The 18,349-nt window shown below is 37.4% G+C and overlaps 2 protein-coding genes across 6 annotated transcripts in view; one reads left to right on the top strand and one right to left on the bottom strand.

The window, feature by feature from the left end:
* The window catches only part of LOC309480365 (uncharacterized protein), a 70,009-nt gene extending 68,224 nt beyond the window's left edge, over positions 1-1,785 (top strand). For all 3 annotated transcript variants that reach the window (XM_082144798.1, XM_082144800.1, XM_082144799.1), the window contains exon 3: positions 580-1,785. In XM_082144798.1, the coding sequence (XP_082000924.1) occupies positions 580-918 (339 nt within the window). In that variant the 3' untranslated portion in view covers positions 919-1,785. The remainder of the gene's footprint in view (positions 1-579) is intronic.
* Positions 1,786-4,746: 2,961 nt separating this feature from the next.
* The window catches only part of irf10 (interferon regulatory factor 10), a 76,123-nt gene continuing 62,520 nt past the window's right edge, over positions 4,747-18,349 (bottom strand). For all 3 annotated transcript variants that reach the window (XM_082144805.1, XM_082144804.1, XM_082144803.1), the window contains one exon: positions 4,747-5,087. In XM_082144805.1, coding sequence (XP_082000931.1) covers positions 4,989-5,087 — 99 coding nt within the window. In that variant the 3' untranslated portion in view covers positions 4,747-4,988. The remainder of the gene's footprint in view (positions 5,088-18,349) is intronic.

Below are 18,349 nucleotides of genomic sequence, written 5' to 3'. Positions count from 1 at the left end.
ACATAATCAAATTCACAAATATTACACCATTTAAACATTATTAAAAATACATAGGCTACTGAGTTACTAAAACAATCTTTGTCAAATAATACACTTGTTTGTTCACAGTTTGAACGTTCTTGTTTCCATTTGTTTAATTTCAAGATCTGAGGTGAATTATCCACTGTTGCTTTTACAGCTATAAAGCTGGAGCACTAAATGATATTCAAAGTCACATTACATGCTTTTAACATTAAATAAAGCACATAAACAGTCCCTGAGATTATCATCGCCACACTTTGTGTTTGTTGTTCCAGCACAACATCGCAGGAAAATAGAAACCGTTTCTAAAACAGAATCGTCGTGTGTCGCCGTCGCGGCTGGTTAGGACAAACACTCTGATTAACATGGAGAAGAACCTTTATCGCGCGCCGCGTGTAGTTAGGACACGGTGTTACTTAATAACAACAAATTATGCTTTCTAACAAAGAGTTATGATTTGTATTTAGTGCAGATCGTTTTCTTGGTAGGTATTCTCTCAAGTGTCTTTGTCTGTGAAGTGTTGTCCTCTTACCGAAGTGTGCTTTCTTGTCCCGGCAGGAGCTTCTCACAGTGTTAGCGGAGTATCCGTTCTTCGTGCGGGACCGCGGCTGGTCTTCCTGCAGTCCCCAGCGGAGCGCGCGGCTGTACGGGCTGCAGTGCCGTCAGCTCAGCGCCGGGGACGTGTGTCTGGCTCTGACTCCCACACCTGCGCCGAGCGGGCCGGCGGAGATGCCTCCCCCCCGCGCACCCGTCCCAGCGCCGCCGCCGTCAGAGCCGTCAGAGCCGCCAGAGCCGCCGCGCACACGCAAGAGACGCTGGTCCGCCCCTGAGCTGCCGCCTGGAAGCAAGACTAGCACCCATTTACCTCAAGGCTCGAAGCTCGAGAGACGGCAGTGATGTCTCCAGTGGACTTCACTCCGCGGGAAGGTTTAGCAAATGATCATTGGTAACCTCATAGATACAGCCGAACAGCTATTACGGTCCTCTCATATTAAACGTGATTTCAGAATGTAGAACAACACATGCTAGCGAATCCCAAAATGCACAATGAGACAATCAAAAAATCACTTACTCGTGATGCCATGCACCTTTTAGTTATGCTAATCTCAAGCCTCTTTCTGCAGGGTATGTCGTTTCAATCAGTATTATAACAAGCCAATGCTACGGGATGGAAAAAAAGTACACAATTGTATGAGAATATATCATTACAAGTGATCTGTGAATATGCTAAACGAAATAGTCTACTGTTATTTTGGTAATGCAGTCTTGTTTCATGCTTATGAACTGCGTTTGTACCTTCAGTCCAGCAGGCAAGCTGAATGTAAAGCAGCCTTCAGCCAAGCTTTCAGTGTGGGGACAATATGCTAGTTCACTTTAGCATTACACAGTCCAGCCTGTCTTACCCAGGGAAGAGACACTAATGATGGACTGAAACCAAACTCACACACGACCCTGGGCCTGGTGTTTTTAAAGAGCGATGGTGCTAATGACACATCAGAGAAGTCCTGTGGGGATTTGTGGGGGAAAATGACAGAAATCTAGTGTTTTGAACTCAGATACGGGTATATCTACTCTTGATTAAGCACACTCTATCACTTTATTTTTCTCTGATTTATTTTTTGTTGTTGTGGTTTCTCAAATAATATTTGCTGTTAGATTTTTTTCTTTATAAATGTTCTAAATGCTCTAAAATTGTATATTTTTAAAGTTGTGAGACAGTAATACAATGTTGGCTAGAAATAAAAGAACGGCTTTCTAGATTTATATCGAAAGGATCCAATTCCATTTTTAGCATCGCAATGAAACGACAAATGAAAACAATACTATCGACGGAATATTCTGAGTTATGGTTTCATGAGGTCAGAGAGTCGAAACCTTCAGAAGCATCATACACACGTCCAAATGCTACTCTATGTCAATGGAAAATGTTAAATTCAAAATTTAAGAGTTTAAGGCTTGGAGCGGAAATCAGGCCACAGTGAAAAGCAATACCTGGATTTGTTTTTAAAGAATAAATGTAATCCATTAATTCCACACCTTCAAATGTAATCTGCTCAAAATATATCATACGTCTTATTATAAGTGCCTCCTCAAGAGAGTACGGGAGTTCGGACGCAGCCACAGTCTCTGTTAACCCCTTCTTCCCGCGAGCCTGCTCTGCTCTGATTGGTCAGATGGCTTAGTGTGTTATGATTGGTCGACTGCTTACAACATGTGTCGGAAACATTTCAGCTCTTCCTCAGCGATTGATACACAGTGATACAAACGGTAACAATGGCGCCGGTTTCTCTGTATCAATCCCAGCACAAGTCCTCATCTTTTTGTAGCACATCCGACCTGGATCTGCAGTGCAGAACACTGCGTCTTCTCGACATGAACAACGACACGAAACTCCAGTCTCAGATACAACTACAGTGTTCGAGGGTCGAAGTAGAGGTCGATCGCCGGCAGCCAATGAAGATCATAGGCTTTCCCAGCTAGAAATGTTTTGTTCTAAAAACGTTCTGAGAACATTACCATGAAGTTCTAATAATGTTTTCAGCGGGTAGTTTTATTTTGGTTCCCAGAATGTTCTCCTAAAAGGTACACAGCAAAAACTCCAGTGATAAAAAGTTAATGAGATAATTAAGTGATTAATTGAGCGATGAGTGACCATTATTGAAGACACCTGATGTTAACAAGCAGAATCACTGAAGGAGAAAAATCACTATTTTAAGTCACCATTGTGGTGATCAGTGTTTATTTTAGTTGGGCTCTTGACCCTTGCATTTTTTACTTTAAATGTTGTTTGGCTGTTGTAACTGAGTTGTAACTCCCAGATGAACACAGAGAAAAGATGATCAGATGTTGTTGATTATGTTTTGATATAATCATCATTTGACCTGAATCACAAAACTCATTTAGAGCCTAATCTCTGACTTAAATTTATATTGTTGATTACATCATCAAATGATTCTACAACATAAGATCCAGAATTTTCTATTTATTCCAAAGGATTTCTTAAAAGTTGTTTTGATAAAAAAAAATATTGTTTAGGCACAAACAGAGATCAAGATTGAGTGTATGAATCTCAACAATGGTGACAAACTAAATATTTAATTAGGAAAAGGAAATGAATAAGATGATTCAGATCATAATTTATTCATAACGCAATGCATGATGGGATATGCATAATCACAGTGATTCTACAGCATAAGATCCAGAATTTTCTAAATTATCCAAAGGATTTCTTAAAAGTAGTTCTGATTTTTTTATTAATTTTTTTTCATTTAGGCACACACAGATATCAAGAATCAGTGTATGAATCTTAACAATGTTGACAAACAGAATATTCAATTAGGAAAAGGAAAATACTAAGATGATTCAGATCATAATTTATTCATAACGCAATGCATGATGGGAGCCATGAATGAGTTTTGATTGGTGGCACCCAGAATGCACTGCAACATGCTTTATTATTGTCACCATTGTTGAGATCCACAGGCTGATTCTTGATGTCAGTGAGTCTAAATAAAGTATTTTGAACAGAACTTTAAAGAAATATTTTGGATTATATAGAAAATGCTACAAATCGTATGCTATAAAACCACCAGGCTGCTGCAATCAACACTCTCTAAACTTTAGTCATCTGTTGTAAATCGCTTTGGATAAAAGCATCTGCTAAATGACTTAGTGTGTAAATGAGTTTAATGTTTCAGGTCAAATGATGATTACGTCAAAACATAACCAACACCACCTGATCACCTTTTATCTTTATTCATCTGTCAGTTATAACTTAGTTACAACAGCCAGACAAAATCTAAAGTTAGTAGTTTAAGGGTCAAGAGCCCAACTAAAGCAAACACTGATCGCCACAATGGTAACTTACAATTAGATTTTCTCCTTCAGTGATTCTGCTTGTTAACATCAGGTGTCTTCAATAATGGTCAATCATCACACAATTAATCACTTAATTATCTCATTCATTTTAACACTCTTCAGTGTTCATTTAACACTCATATTTTAACACTTTAACCCTTTGAGTGTGGAGTCAAATAAATTCCCAGGAGAGTTAATTTAACACTGGAGTTTTTGCTGTGTAGGATAACATTCTCTAAAAACATCCTCAAAATGTTACAGTTAAAACGTTATATCTTAGTTTACATTTAACCTTATAGAAACATTATTTGGAATGAGAAAACATCCTCAAAACATTCTTTGAACATTACATTCAAATGTTTTCTTTAAAACATTAACCAAACTTGTAGGGAATGTTAGCTAACGTTCTGAGAACGTTCCCTGCTAGCTGGGTTGCATTATGCAAATTTGCTTCACTGTTACTGTTTGAACAGGAAGTGAAACTGGAATCGCTGACGACTCGTTTCGGCAGTTCAGAATCAATCCTTTCTTTTAGGAAACAAAAGCTTCGTTTGTTGTGCACTTTGATCTTTAAAACTTTGCCGACATTTTACGTTCACAAACAGCTTCCTTCCACTGGATGAAAGGGGATATCTGAAAAAGCATAATAGGGGCATTTCAAATAAAAAGAAAATTCTCATTGAAAGGGTAAAATAAAGATTCTTAACTTTTATTCTTGCTGTCCTTCCTCTGACCTCTGACCTCTTCTCTGAGGGGTTTCAGGGTCAGACTGAGAAACATTGCCCATACATGTATGTAATGTGACTACATTCTCTTCACTACAAGCTGTCACATTTTCCTTCTGAAATAACCAAATGATACAGAAGATTAACAAAACTCTTTATTTTAATTTAATTTTCCACACATAATTTTACAAAAAGATAAATCATAATCTAATTGCATCAATATCATGATTATTAGTAAAAAAATAAAGATTAGATTAAAGATATAGAGCTTCATAATGAGAGAAAAAAAGCATTTCATTCAGTTAGAGAAATATGAATGTTAACATTATTGCAGAAATCCTCCAGAGGGATGTTGAAGTGTGTGCTGGTGTGGTCGAGGTGTGTCTAATCATTGGTTTTCGTGTGTGGGGGGGATTGCTTCATCTCCACATCATTAGGAGCCTGATGCCTGCGGAGACACTCCACAGCGAACAGAGGAATCACCTACACACACACACACACACAGAGAGAGAGAGAGAGAGAGAGAGAGAGAGAGAGAGAGAGAGAGAGAGAGAGAGAGACAGAGAGAGACAGAGAGAGAGAGAGAGAGAGAGAGAGAGAGAGAGAGACAGAGAGAGAGAGAGAGAGAGAGAGAGAGAGAGAGAGAGACAGAGAGAGAGAGAGAGACAGAGAGAGAGAGAGAGAGAGAGAGACAGAGAGAGAGAGAGAGAGAGACAGAGAGAGAATTTGAATTTGAAAACACCTTTATTACAAATTAAGTGTTTTAAAACATTAAAAACAAACTATTTAAAATAAATTACATAAATTGAGTAAAATACAGATTGTCATCAATACAGCAACAGAGCACAAAGCCCCTCCATAGCACCACACATCCTCAAACATGGCAAGACATGAAGTAGCTTTATAAAACCTAAAATCAATCAAAATTCTTGACTTCACCATGGCACCAAACATAGACACCAGATTAAATTCCTGATTTTGTTCAATTTTATCTTTCCGACTCATGTATATCGCCATTTTACTTTTGCCCAAAACAAAATTTAACAACTGACACTCTCTCTTTCTTCTCTTTGTATATTTAACACCAAAGATAAAAGCTTGCATTGAAAATTCTTCATCAAAAGACTTAAACAAATTTAGTAAAACCTCAAATAAAGGTTTAAGTCTATGACAACTCATAAAAACATGAAACACAGTCTCCCTTTGTGAGCAAAATGGGCATTCATGGCCTACATCAGGATTCAACACAGATATAAAGGCATTTACAGCAATAATACAATGTAAAATCCTCCACTGCAAATCTCCAATTTTCTTATTCAATGGTGGCTTGTAAAAAGTTCTCCAATTTGGTTTAAAAACTTCATCCAAACCTAACACACTTCGCCAAGGTGTATCAGTTTTTCCATTTAATATTTTTTTATTAAAACATTTCACACATGACTTGTACAATCTCTTACCATTCACTTCTTCAAAGTCCATGACTACAACTTTTTCTGATTCCAGAAAAATTCCACCTTCCTCCTCTAAATCAGGTGAAACCATCAATCTTGGAAAAAAATCTTTATCATTGGGAGTAATTTCTCCCTCACAATGTTTCTTGAGTAAATCGGTCTCTTCCACCGTAAGGATAGTCTGTAACTTTCGTAGTAGTTTTTCAACCACTCGAGTGGATCTAAACCCCAATTGTGTCGCCACCGCATCCACTTCAACAAAATCTGGTCCTGCCAGACTCATTAACTGACGAAGAGTCACCACTTTAGCCTTTACAAAGGCTTCTGTCAGTGACACTGATGCATTAGTAATGTCCAGTCTTGCACCATAAAGCAATGGCTCTTCCAACAGCCAATACAACGATGTGGGATTGCTTATCCTTTGGAGTTTAAAAAGACTCCATACTTTAAAAAGATTCCGATAAAAAACTGGAAATTTCTCCACATTTAAAGTTTTTGGATCCAATAAAAATAAGGATTTGTCCAGAGTTAGACCTGCAGCAGTTTTTAAAATAGCACTTGCCACTGGTCTCCAACTTACAGACTCCGGGCCTGTCAGGAAACGTTGTATAAATTGTGCACGAAATGTTGCTGTCCTACTTTGTAGATGCACAAGTCCTTGTCCACCTTCTTCCTTTGGTAAATACAAGATGTTATGGATCACCCAGTGCATCTTATCCCAGAAGAAGTCTATCAACATCGATTGTATCTTAGCAAGAAAAAGTAGTGGTGGGTCAACACAAGTCAGTCGATGCCAAAGAGATGAAGCAACAAGGTTATTAATAATAAGGGTTCGACCCCTATAGGACAGTATTTTCTTAATCCACTTCCATTTATCCAAGCGGCCCTTTATTTTCTCAATCATCCCTTCCCAATTTTTTAATTGAAAAGACTCATCCCCCAAATAAACTCCCAAATACTTTAGCCCATCTTTTTTCCATGTCAAACCACCAGGAAGTTTGGGGGGCACTGTTATCCGCTCTCCCACCAAAACAGCTTCACTTTTTGACCAATTCACTTTTGCAGCTGATACCATTTCAAAATCATCCAAAGTTTTCATTAAAAGGTTCACATCATTTTGCTCTTTTACAATTACAACAACATCATCAGCATAAGCTGATAAAACAAAAGTACTTCCACAGTTCATCAATGTGAGGCCTTTCATTACCCTTCTCAATCTTTGCAAAAGTGGTTCTATTGCCAATGTATAGAGCATGCCTGATAATGAACAACCTTGCCTCACTCCACGCTGAACTTTAAAAGGAAAACACAAGCCACCATTAAATTTCAACATACTCTCAATGTCATTATATAATACTTTAATATAACCTTTAAAAACCGAATTAAAACCAAAGGCATCTAGAGTCTTCCATAAATAATCATGCTCTACACGGTCAAATGCCTTTTCTTGATCAATGGAAATCAAGCCAAAATTAACACCACAAATCTTTGAAAAATCCATCAAATCTCGGATTAAAAAAATGTTATCAAATATAGATCTTCCAGGCACACAATAGGATTGGTCAGGACTAATTATATCATCTAAAACTTTCCCTAATCTAATCGCCAATACCTTAGACAGAATTTTGTAGTCAGAGCACAGTAAAGACACTGGTCTCCAATTTTTTATATCACTCAAATCTCCTTTCTTTGGGAGGAGTGTAAGAACTGCTCTCCGACTACTAAGTGGTAAAAAACCACCAACCAAACTATCACTAAGAACTGCAAGCAAGTCTTCTCCTATAATGCCCCAGTATGCTTTATAGAATTCAAAAGGAATCCCATCTAACCCTGGAACTTTCCCGTTTTGCGTACTCTGGAGAGCTTCATACAGTTCAATTAAAGTTATATCTTCACTAAGTTTTGCATTGGCACTTTCTGATAATTTTGGCAGATCTTCAAAGAAGAAACCATCAACATCTTGATCTATCCTATGATCAGAACTATAAAGATTTTCATAAAATGTTACTGCTCTTTTCCTCATTTCGACTGGGTCTGATAACAGAACCCCAGCTTCAGACCTTAAATTCTGAATATACCGTCTTTGACCATTCTTTTTTTCTAATCCGAAAAAAAACTTTGATGGAACATCCATCTGCTCTACATCCTGGAAACGGGATCTGACCAATGCCCCTTGTGCCTTTCTTTTATAGAATTCAGACAAGGCTGATCTTTTCATGAAAAGAGAATCTAAATGGTCTTGATTTCCTGTTTCTTGAATTAAAACTTGAATATCTATAATTTCCTCTTCTAACTTCTTTATAGACTGGGTTAAAACTCTTGTGACATTTAGAGTATATTGTTGACATAGTTGCCTAATACTTACTTTCCCAATGTCCCACCATTCCTGTAAAGAGGAAAATTGATCTTTTTGTTCTCTAAAAGACTCCCAATAAAACCTAAAAACATCTTTAAACTGTAAATCTGACAACAATGTCACATTAAAGTGCCAATAAGAACTACTTAATTTGACAGAACTAACAATCATTCTACACACAACCAAACTATGATCAGAGAAACCTACTGGAAGAATTGAGCCATTTACAAAAAAACTAAGATGATGTTTGAAAACATAAAATCTATCTAATCGTGCCATTGACAACACATTTTCACGAACATGCGTCCATGTGTATTGTTTAACATCATGATTAAAATTTCTCCATACATCACCAAGCTCATTCCCTTCTATCATTTGTATCAGTTTTCGGCGTGAAGCCATATGTGGTTCTACATGATTCCTATCTATATTTCTTTCGACACAATTAAAATCTCCTCCCACAACCAAAAATTCTTCATTGTCACATTTTTCTATTACTGTATTCAATTGATCTAAAAACAACATTCTTTCTATCTGTGAGGTTGGTGCATATACACAAATAAAAACAAAAACACGATCTTCAAATTGAGCTTTTATCTTTAAAAATCTACCTTTTACAATCTCCTCTACTGAACAAGATGAGGGAGCAAAATTTTTATTAAACAGAACTGCAACTCCTCCACTTAGTGAAGTATTGTGACTCAGAAAAAGAAGACCTCCCCATTCCTTAGCCCATTCAACAGCAATTTTCACGTCACTATGTGTCTCCTGTAAAAACAGGACATCAATTTTATTCTGTTTCGCTACTTCATATATCTGAGCTCTCTTTCTGCAATCTCTAGCCCCATTCACATTTAAAGAAGCAATGCGAATGTCACTCATAAATGAAAATGAAAAAGAAACTACAGCACAGAGAGCAATACATCCAATAAGGGCATAAATACTAAACCATTTCATCATCATTATTCAATTGGAGTTGAATTTTTGTGACGATTTTTTTTAAACGATATACTTCTTTATCTGCAAATCTTCCTTCACTCATTAAACACTTAATATTTTCCAGAAGTCTTCTGAGATCTGGAAAATATTCATCAATTTTCACTCCTCTCATATTTTTGGTCACTTTCAAGAATTTTTTGATCTCATCCACTCCATATTCAAGACATGACCAACTAGATTGAGAACAAACGGAGCCACTGGAATCAGAGCAGTCACTCTCACTACTTTCATTGTCCACTTTATTCTCTTCTTGGTTCTTTCTAGCCTGTTTCAAAACCATGCTCTTGCCATTTTTTTTCCTCTTCAGCGGTGTTTTAAAAACAACCTGATCCATATCCATTAATGTATCCTCATTTTGAATTACACTCTCCACTTGTGACTCAGTATCAGAAAACTGATTTAACCTCGTTTGTGTGTTACCAAGAGCTTCTCCACCATCAATACTGTTGCTTTCAACACTCTCACATGTTACAATTTCGTTTTTTTTTGCGTTTCTTTCATCAATTTCAAAGCTTTGTCTAGTTAGCTCAGATTCAACATTTTTTTCTACAGACACTATTTTTGGACCACTAGAATGCGGCGCATTGGAAGTACTGGCGACTTCTCCGTCTTCATTCTGCTCAGCGTTACCTTTTTCACCATCATTCTGCCCACTGTGATGAGCGCTGTTTTCCGGGCACCCGCGGATCAAATGACCAGACTTTCCGCAACCAAAACACCTCATCGTGTCTGTAGTTACAAAAACGGTGTAATCAAAATCATCCACTTTAAATTTAAAATTTACGTCAAGATCAGTTCTATTTCCGTTCAGAATCATATAAGTGAAACGCCTGAACGACACTACATGTTTCACTAACCCCGATTTACATCCTATAGCGATCTTTTTTATGGGAGCAATCAGTTTGCCAAAGCGCGACAATTCCTTCATCAACATCTCATCTTTAATAAAGGGGGGTACGTTTGAAATGGTGACTTTTTTAGCGGGAGTAGAAAGAGGTAGTACTGGAGTAAATAAACCACGTATGTTTATTCCCTTTCCAACGACTTCATTCGCTTTCTCAACTGTATTTAAGAACAGTAGCGAGAGAGAGAGACAGAGAGAGAGAGACAGAGAGAGAGAGAGAGAGAGAGAGACAGAGAGAGAGAGAGAGAGAGAGAGAGAGAGAGAGAGAGAGAGATTTTATTTTTCAAGCATCTTTATTTAACAAAAGATTACTTGCATAAAAACAATGTACTTTTTATAAATGTTTATTTATTTTTTTATAAAAAGAGTGCGAAGTAAAGTTCATTATCAATGACAGAACACAAAGCTCTTTTGTGACACCATATTCCTTCAAAAACATTTAAAGAGTCCATTACTTTATAAAAATGAAACACCCTTTCAACATTATATTCACTTTTTTGCTCAATTTTATCTTTTCTACTAATATAAATGGCCATTTTGGCTTTACCCAAAAATAAAATTCAACAAATGACACTCATACTTTCGCCTTTGAACATATTTAAAACCTAAAATAAAAGTTTGCACAGAAAACTTCTCATTAAAACAATTAAAAAGATTCTGCAAACTATCAAATAAAGGCTTTAGTCTTGAACAATTCAAAAAGGTATGAAAAACAGTTTCTCTCTGGAAACAAAAAGGACATTCTTTGCCAACATCTGGATTTAAAACAGAAATAAAAGCATTAACAGCAATAATGCCATGCAAAATCCGCCATTGTAAATCTCCATCTCTTTTAGCTAACGGTGGCTTGTACAGTGCCCTCCACTCTGGTCTGACATTATCATTGATCTGAAAAACAGTACGCCATGGCGTGTCAACTCTTTCATGTAGTCCCTTTTTGTTAAAAGATTTTACACAAGCTTTATAAAACATTTTTCCATTACTTTCATACAAATCCATATCTGTCAACTTTTCAGATTCTAGAAAATTTCCTGCATATTCACCTAAATTTGGTGAAAGAAACAGAATTGGAAATGGATCCCTCTCGTTAGGGATAGCTTCCCCTTCACAGTACTCTTGAAGCATTTTTGTCTCTTCCGTTGTAAAGGCAGAGTGCAGTTTCTTTAACACTTGTGCCACAATTCGAACTGATTTAACTCCCAACAAAACAGCTACATCTTCAACTTTTTCAAAACTTGGGCCAGCCACTCTAATTAAACACCCAAGTGTTGTGATCTTAGATTTAATAAAATCTGCAGATATTGTCCCACATGCTCCTAAAATGTCCAAACGTGACCCATAAAACAGAGGTTCTTTCAACAGCCAAGACAATGATGATGTAGAATCAGTTCTTTTAACTTGAAAGAGGTTCCAAACTTTAAAAAAATTCTTGTAAAACTCCGGCAATCTGGATGTGTTGATTTTTCTGGGATTTAAAAAGAACAACGACTTGTCCAAACATAGTCCTTCAGCAGTCTTTAGAATCGTCCTGGCCACTGGCCTCCAGCTTAAGTTCTCTGGACCAGTGAGAAATCGCTGTATAAACTGTAGCCGGAAAGCTGCAGTCCTGCTCTGCAAATGTACAAGTCCTTGTCCTCCTTCCTCTTTTGGTAGATATAATACATTATGAGGTATCCGATGCATTTTTTCCCAAAAAAAATCTATTAAAAGGGACTGAATTTTAGCAAGTATCAATGCAGGTGGATCAATACAAGCCAGTCGATGCCATAGGGAAGAGGCCACCAAACTATTAATAATCAGAGTACGTCCTCTATATGATAAACTCTTTACAATCCATTTCCATTTCATTAGACGACCTTTCATTTTTTCAACTATTCCCTCCCAGTTTTTTTGAACAATCGTTTCATCTCCTAAAAACACTCCTAAATATCTTAAACCATCTTTTCTCCAACTTAACCCACTTGGGAGTATTGGTACCCCTCTTTCCCACTTTCCTACTAACACTGCTTCGCTTTTACCCCAATTAACTCTTGCTGAAGATATAGTTTCAAAATCTCTCAATGTTTTTAATAATAAATCCACGTCATTTTGTTTATTAAGTATAATGACAACATCATCAGCGTATGCTGACAAACATAAAGTGCTGTTACAGGCTTGTAAAGATACCCCTTCTAAAACTCTTAATTTATTTAAAAGTGGTTCTATTGCCAAAGTGTAAAGTATTCCTGACAGAGAACACCCCTGTCTTACTCCACGACACACTCTAAAAGGAGCACATAAGCCACCGTTAACTTTCAGTAGACTCTCAATGTCATTGTACAGAATTTTAATATAACCTATAAAATCAGAACTAAAACCAAATGCTTGCAAAGTCTTCCACAGACAATCGTGTTCTACACGATCGAACGCCTTCTCTTGGTCTAAGGAAATCAAACCCATGTCGACTCCCAATATTTTTGAAACATCAAATAAATCTCTTATAAAATAGATATTATCAAAAATTGATCTTCCAGGTACACAGTAGGACTGACCAGAGTGGATTACTTCCTCCAAAACCCTTCCTAGTCTAGTAGCTAAAACTTTTGAGAGCAATTTATAGTCATAGCACAATAAGGATACAGGTCGCCAGTTTTTTTGTGTCTCTCACATCACCTTTTTTTGGCAAAAGAGTAAGGACCGCTCTTCTACAGCTCAGCGGCAGAAGTCCTCCGACTAGACTGTCACTGAGAACTGCCAGCAGATCCTCCCCTATCACAGGCCAAAAGGCTTTATAGAACTCAACTGGGATTCCGTCTATCCCAGGAGCCATGCCATTCTCCATACTCTGGAGAGCTTTGTGCAGTTCTCCCAGGCTTATAGCTCTCTTGAGTTGTGCAGTTCTCCCAGGCTTATAGCTCTCTTGAGTTCTGCATTGGAGTCTTCAGAGACCTTTGGTAGCTCTTCATAAAAACACTGCTCAACAACCCGATCTTCTCTGTGTTCACAACTATAAAGCTTTTCATAAAAACCATTTGCTCTTTTCCGAATTTCAATAGGGTCTGATTCAAGAGAACCGGTCTCAGAAAATAAAGAATGTATAAAGCGTTTCTGACCGTTCTTTTTTTCTAGACTAAAGAAAAATTTGGACGGTACATCCATCTGGTCTATATCTTTAAAACGTGATCAAATTAGCGCCCCCTGTGCCTTCACTTTTTGTATGTCAGACAAAACAGATTTCTTTAAAAAAAGGGATTCAATATGTGTTTGATTTCCACTTGACTGTGGAAATCACAGTCTTGAAATTTTCTTGAAATTTAAGAATTTCATCTTCTAATACTTTTATGGATTTGATTATATCTTTTGTGACATTGTGAGTGTACTGTTGACATAGTTGTTTGGTTTGTATTTTACCAAACTCCCACCACTTTTGTAAGGACTGAAAATTATATTTTTCCTTCCTAAAATTCTCCCAAAAAAATGTGAATGTTTCTCTAAAATGTGCATCACTTAATAAATTTGTGTTAAAGTGCCAGTAAGCACTTTTCGGCTTAACAGAGTGTAAAGTTACAGTACATATAACAAGACTATGATCTGAATAACCAACTGGGATTATGAAACAATTTTTAAAAGTACTAAGATGGTGTTTAAAACAATAGAATCTATCCAGTCGTGCTAATGACAACCTGTTATCACGAGCATGTGCCCATGTGTACTGCTTTAAACTCCCATTTAAACTCCTCCATACGTCACATAAATCATTTGTTTTAATCATCTGAATAAGTCGCTTTCGAGAAAGCAAATGTGGCTCTACATGATTTCTATCCATATTACTCTCTACACAATTAAAGTCTCCACCTAAAAATAAATGCTCCTCAACATTACATTTGTCCAACGTTTCACAAAGAGTATGTAAAAACACCATTCTTTCTGCTGGCAGAGTTGGGGCACATGCGTATATAAAAATAAAAGTGTGGTTCTCAACCTGGGCTTGAATCTTTAACAATCTACCGTTCACAACCTCCTCCATCTCAGTAGAACAGGGAGTAAAACTATTAGCAAATAAAATAGCGACACCACCACTAAGTGAGGATTTGTGACTAAAAAAAGAGAGACCTTTAAATTCTTTCGCCCATTCATCAGCATTTGTTGTGTCGCTATGCGTCTCTTGTAAAAGTAAAACATCAAGTTGTTTCTGATTCATAGTATTATATATTAATGTGCGTTTTATACACTCTCTTGCTCCATTCACATTTAAGGATGCAATACGAATGTCACCCATGTGAAAATTATAAAAAAATAAACTTAGGCCATAAAGAAGAAAACAGCCAAGAAGGGCCAAAGAGTTAAGCTGATTTACTGCCATTAATTATTCAATTGTTGTTGGAGTTTTGTCACAAATTTTTTCAACTATAGACTTCTTTATTTGTGAAACATCCCTCAGTCATGAAGGCCCTCGTATTTTCCACAAAACGTTTTGTGTCTGGGAAATCGTCAGCAACCTGTACTCCCCTCAAGTTTTTTGACAATTTTAAAAACTTCTTGATTTCGTCAGTATCATACTCTAGGCATGTCCATTCAGTCTGGGAACAACTAGAAGCACCGGAATCAGAGACATCACTCTCATTACCAACATTAACATCAGACTCTTTTTCATTTTCTGTTTTTCTAGCTTGTTTTGATTCAGAGACCTTGTCATTCTTTTTCCTCTTTAAAGGGGTTTTGAAAACTGCCTGATCTAGGTCCATCATTAAATCATCACTTAAGTTGACACTCTCTGAAGGAGACTTTGAGTCAGACACTACATTAACATGTGAAATATCCATGCTCTCATCAGCCTTGGGCTCACCTTTATCAACAACAGGGATAACTAAATCATTCTCCTCATTATTCCCATCTATGGCCTGATTCGCCTCAGTCTGTAGCCTACATGAGGAATTGTTTCAGTTTGGCCGCTAGTGGATGGCCTGGGTTCAGTTTGAGTTGGATCAGGAACATTATCAGTGCCTGCATTCCTGACTTGCCCACCAGTTTCACTCGAGACATCTTGTGTATTTGTCCCATTATTAACTGGACAAGCACGTACTAAATGCCCAGTTTTCCCACAGCCAAAACACTTCATCACATCAGTACTTACGAAAACAGTATAATCAAAGTCATCAACTCTGAGTTTCAAATTCAGGTTGAGTTCAGTTCGATTATCTTTCAGGATCATGTAAGTAAATCTCCTGAAAGATACCACGTGTTTGATCAGGTCTGATTTGCTACCAAGAACGATCTTTTTCACGGGGCTGACTACCTTTCCAAACCGTGACAGTTCTTTTGTCAGCATTTCGTCTTTTATGAACGGCGGAACGTTGGACAAAGTGACTTTCTTAGCGGGAGTAGAAAGGGGAAGCACTGGGGTGAACAAACCACTGATAACTACACCTCTTTCCACTACTTCGTTTGCTTTCTTAACAGAATTTAAAAACAAAACCATTGCATTATTCATCCTAGATGCCGCTAAAATACACTCATGACCAACAACATTTCCAACGGCCAAAATGCACTCACCGCGGACACCACTTTCACTCCGTGACGCTGCGTGAGAGAATCTAAACAGGTGTTTGTGTTTTGGGCTGCCATGCTTCCCAGTGATACACTGGTTGCTGACGGCCGAAAACCCCCCACCAAAGGAGCCTTACTTCACCACCACAGATATATAAAAAAAATAGAAAAGAATTGAAAGAGAAAAGGATTTTTCCGCCACAGCGGGCATAAACCATTCGCACTCACCACACGCACCTCGCACTCGCTCAACAAACGCTCACGCATGCGCAGAGAGAGAGAGAGAGACCGAGAGAGAGAAAGAGAGAGAGACAGAGAGAGAGAGAGAGAGAGACCGAGAGAGAGAAAGAGAGAGAGACAGAGACAGAGAGAGAGACAGAGAGAGAGAGAGAGAGAGAGAGAGAGACAGAGACAGACAGAGAGAGACAGAGAGAGAGACAGAGAGAGAGAAAGAGAGAGACAGAGACAGAGAGAGAGAGAGAGAGAGAAAGAGAGAGAGAGAGACAGAGAGAGAGAGAGAGAGAGAGAGACCGAGAGAGAGAAAGAGAGAGAGACAGAGACAGAGAGAGAGAGAGAATTTGAATTGAATTTTGAAAAAACTTTAATTCACAAGTAGCCAAAAATTACAATCACCTTTTTAACAAACAACAGTGTGTATATAAATTAGGCTACTTACAATTTTTTTTTTTTTTTTTTTTTTTTTTTTTAGAAGCAAAAGATTAAATCATCCTCAATTACTGTACACAACCCATCATGACTGCACCATCTCATTTTAAAAGTGGAAAGATCATTCATGTCATTGTAAAATCTGAAATCAATCAGCATTCTTGCTTTGACTAAAGATCTAAAAACCAGAATCACATCATCATTACACCCTTTCTCTATTTTACTTTTTCTACTCATATAAATTGCCAATTTGGCTTGACCAAAAATAAAATTCAACAATTGAAACTCTATACGTTTTTTCTGCACATACTTAAAACCAAATATAAAGGTTTCTGGATGAAAAATCTCATTGAACTTATCACACATTTCTTGAACCAACACAAATAAAGGCGTAAGCCTAGAACAGTACACAAAAGCATGAAAAACAGTCTCCTTTTGAAGACAAAACGGACAGCCAGGGTTTTTACTCACATCCAAAACAGAAATAAAAGAGTTGACTGCAATAGCCCCGTGCAGAATTCTCCACTGCAAATCACCCGTTTTTTTTAGTAATGGTGTTTTGTATAGCACTCTCCATTCAGGTTTTACATCATTGCATACTTTAAAAACTGACCGCCAAGGGGTATCAATTCTTTTGTCAAGCATTTTTTTGTTCAGAATAAGAACACACATTTTATACAGATCTTTGCCTTTACAAGAAAAAAAATCAACTGAAAGGAAACCTTCTAGTTTTAAAAAAAACCCTGAACACTCTTCGAAATTTGGCTGGATTAGCACACATGGAAACAGGTCATCACTATCAGGGATACTAGCCCCTGAAAAAAAATCTTTCAATATCAAATTTTCTTCACTTGTAAAGGTTTCTTTTAACTTGTTTACAAAACGTGTCATCAAGCGTATAGATCTTAGTCCAAGTTTTTTTGTAACAGCCTCTATGTCCTTAAAATGAGGCCCAGTTAAGGCCACTAAATGGCTCAACACCACCACCCCTGAGTTCTGTAGCACCTTACTGAAATCCTGCAGAAATGTGGAAGAGGAAATGTCCAATCTAGCTTTGAAAATCAAAGGTTCATTCAATAGCCAGTAAATGGAATGGAAGTTCTCAGTCTTTAGGATGTAAAAAAGACTCCAAACTTTAAAAAGGTTCTGATAAAAAGAAGACAGATGCGAGAGGTCCATACTTTTGGGGTCCATCAAAAAAAGGGCTTTATCCAGAGCAAAGCCTCCAACAGTACGTAGTAAAGCACAACTAACGGCCCTCCAGCTTACATTCACTGGCCCATCGAGAAGTCTTTGTATAAAAAGTAGCCGAAACGTTGCAATTCTGCTTTGTAGATGAATTAAACCCTGACCACCTTCTTCTTTAGGTAGATACAATATGCTCTGTGGGATCCAATGAAGTTTATCCCAAAAAAAGTCAACAAAGGTCGCTTGAATTTCTGCCATTAACTTTGCGGGGGGATCAATACATGCCAGTCTATGCCAAAGCAGTGATGCAACCAAATTATTGACAATGAGTGTTCTACCTCTATAAGACATGTCAGGTAAAAGCCATTTCCATTTATCGAGACGACCTTTTACCTTCTGTAACATTCCATCCCAATTTTTTTGCACAACATTTTCATCTCCCAAAAACACCCCAAGATATTTTAAACCACCTCTACTCCAACATAAACCTTCAGGAAGAGTGGGTTCCCCCTCCTTCCATGCTCCTAATAAATAGGCCTCACTTTTTTTCCAATTTATTTTTGCTGAGGAGCATTTTTCAAAATCTTCTAATAATTTAGATAAAACCTGTATGTCATTTTGTCCATTGATTAAAATTATAATATCATCAGCATAC

This window comes from Leuciscus leuciscus (assembly GCF_965113295.1).
Source record: "Leuciscus leuciscus genome assembly, chromosome: 18".
In the NCBI taxonomy this organism is placed as follows: domain Eukaryota; kingdom Metazoa; phylum Chordata; class Actinopteri; order Cypriniformes; family Leuciscidae; genus Leuciscus; species Leuciscus leuciscus.
The sequence above is the reverse complement of the archived record's forward strand: the minus strand, read 5'-3'. Positions and strand labels throughout refer to the sequence as shown.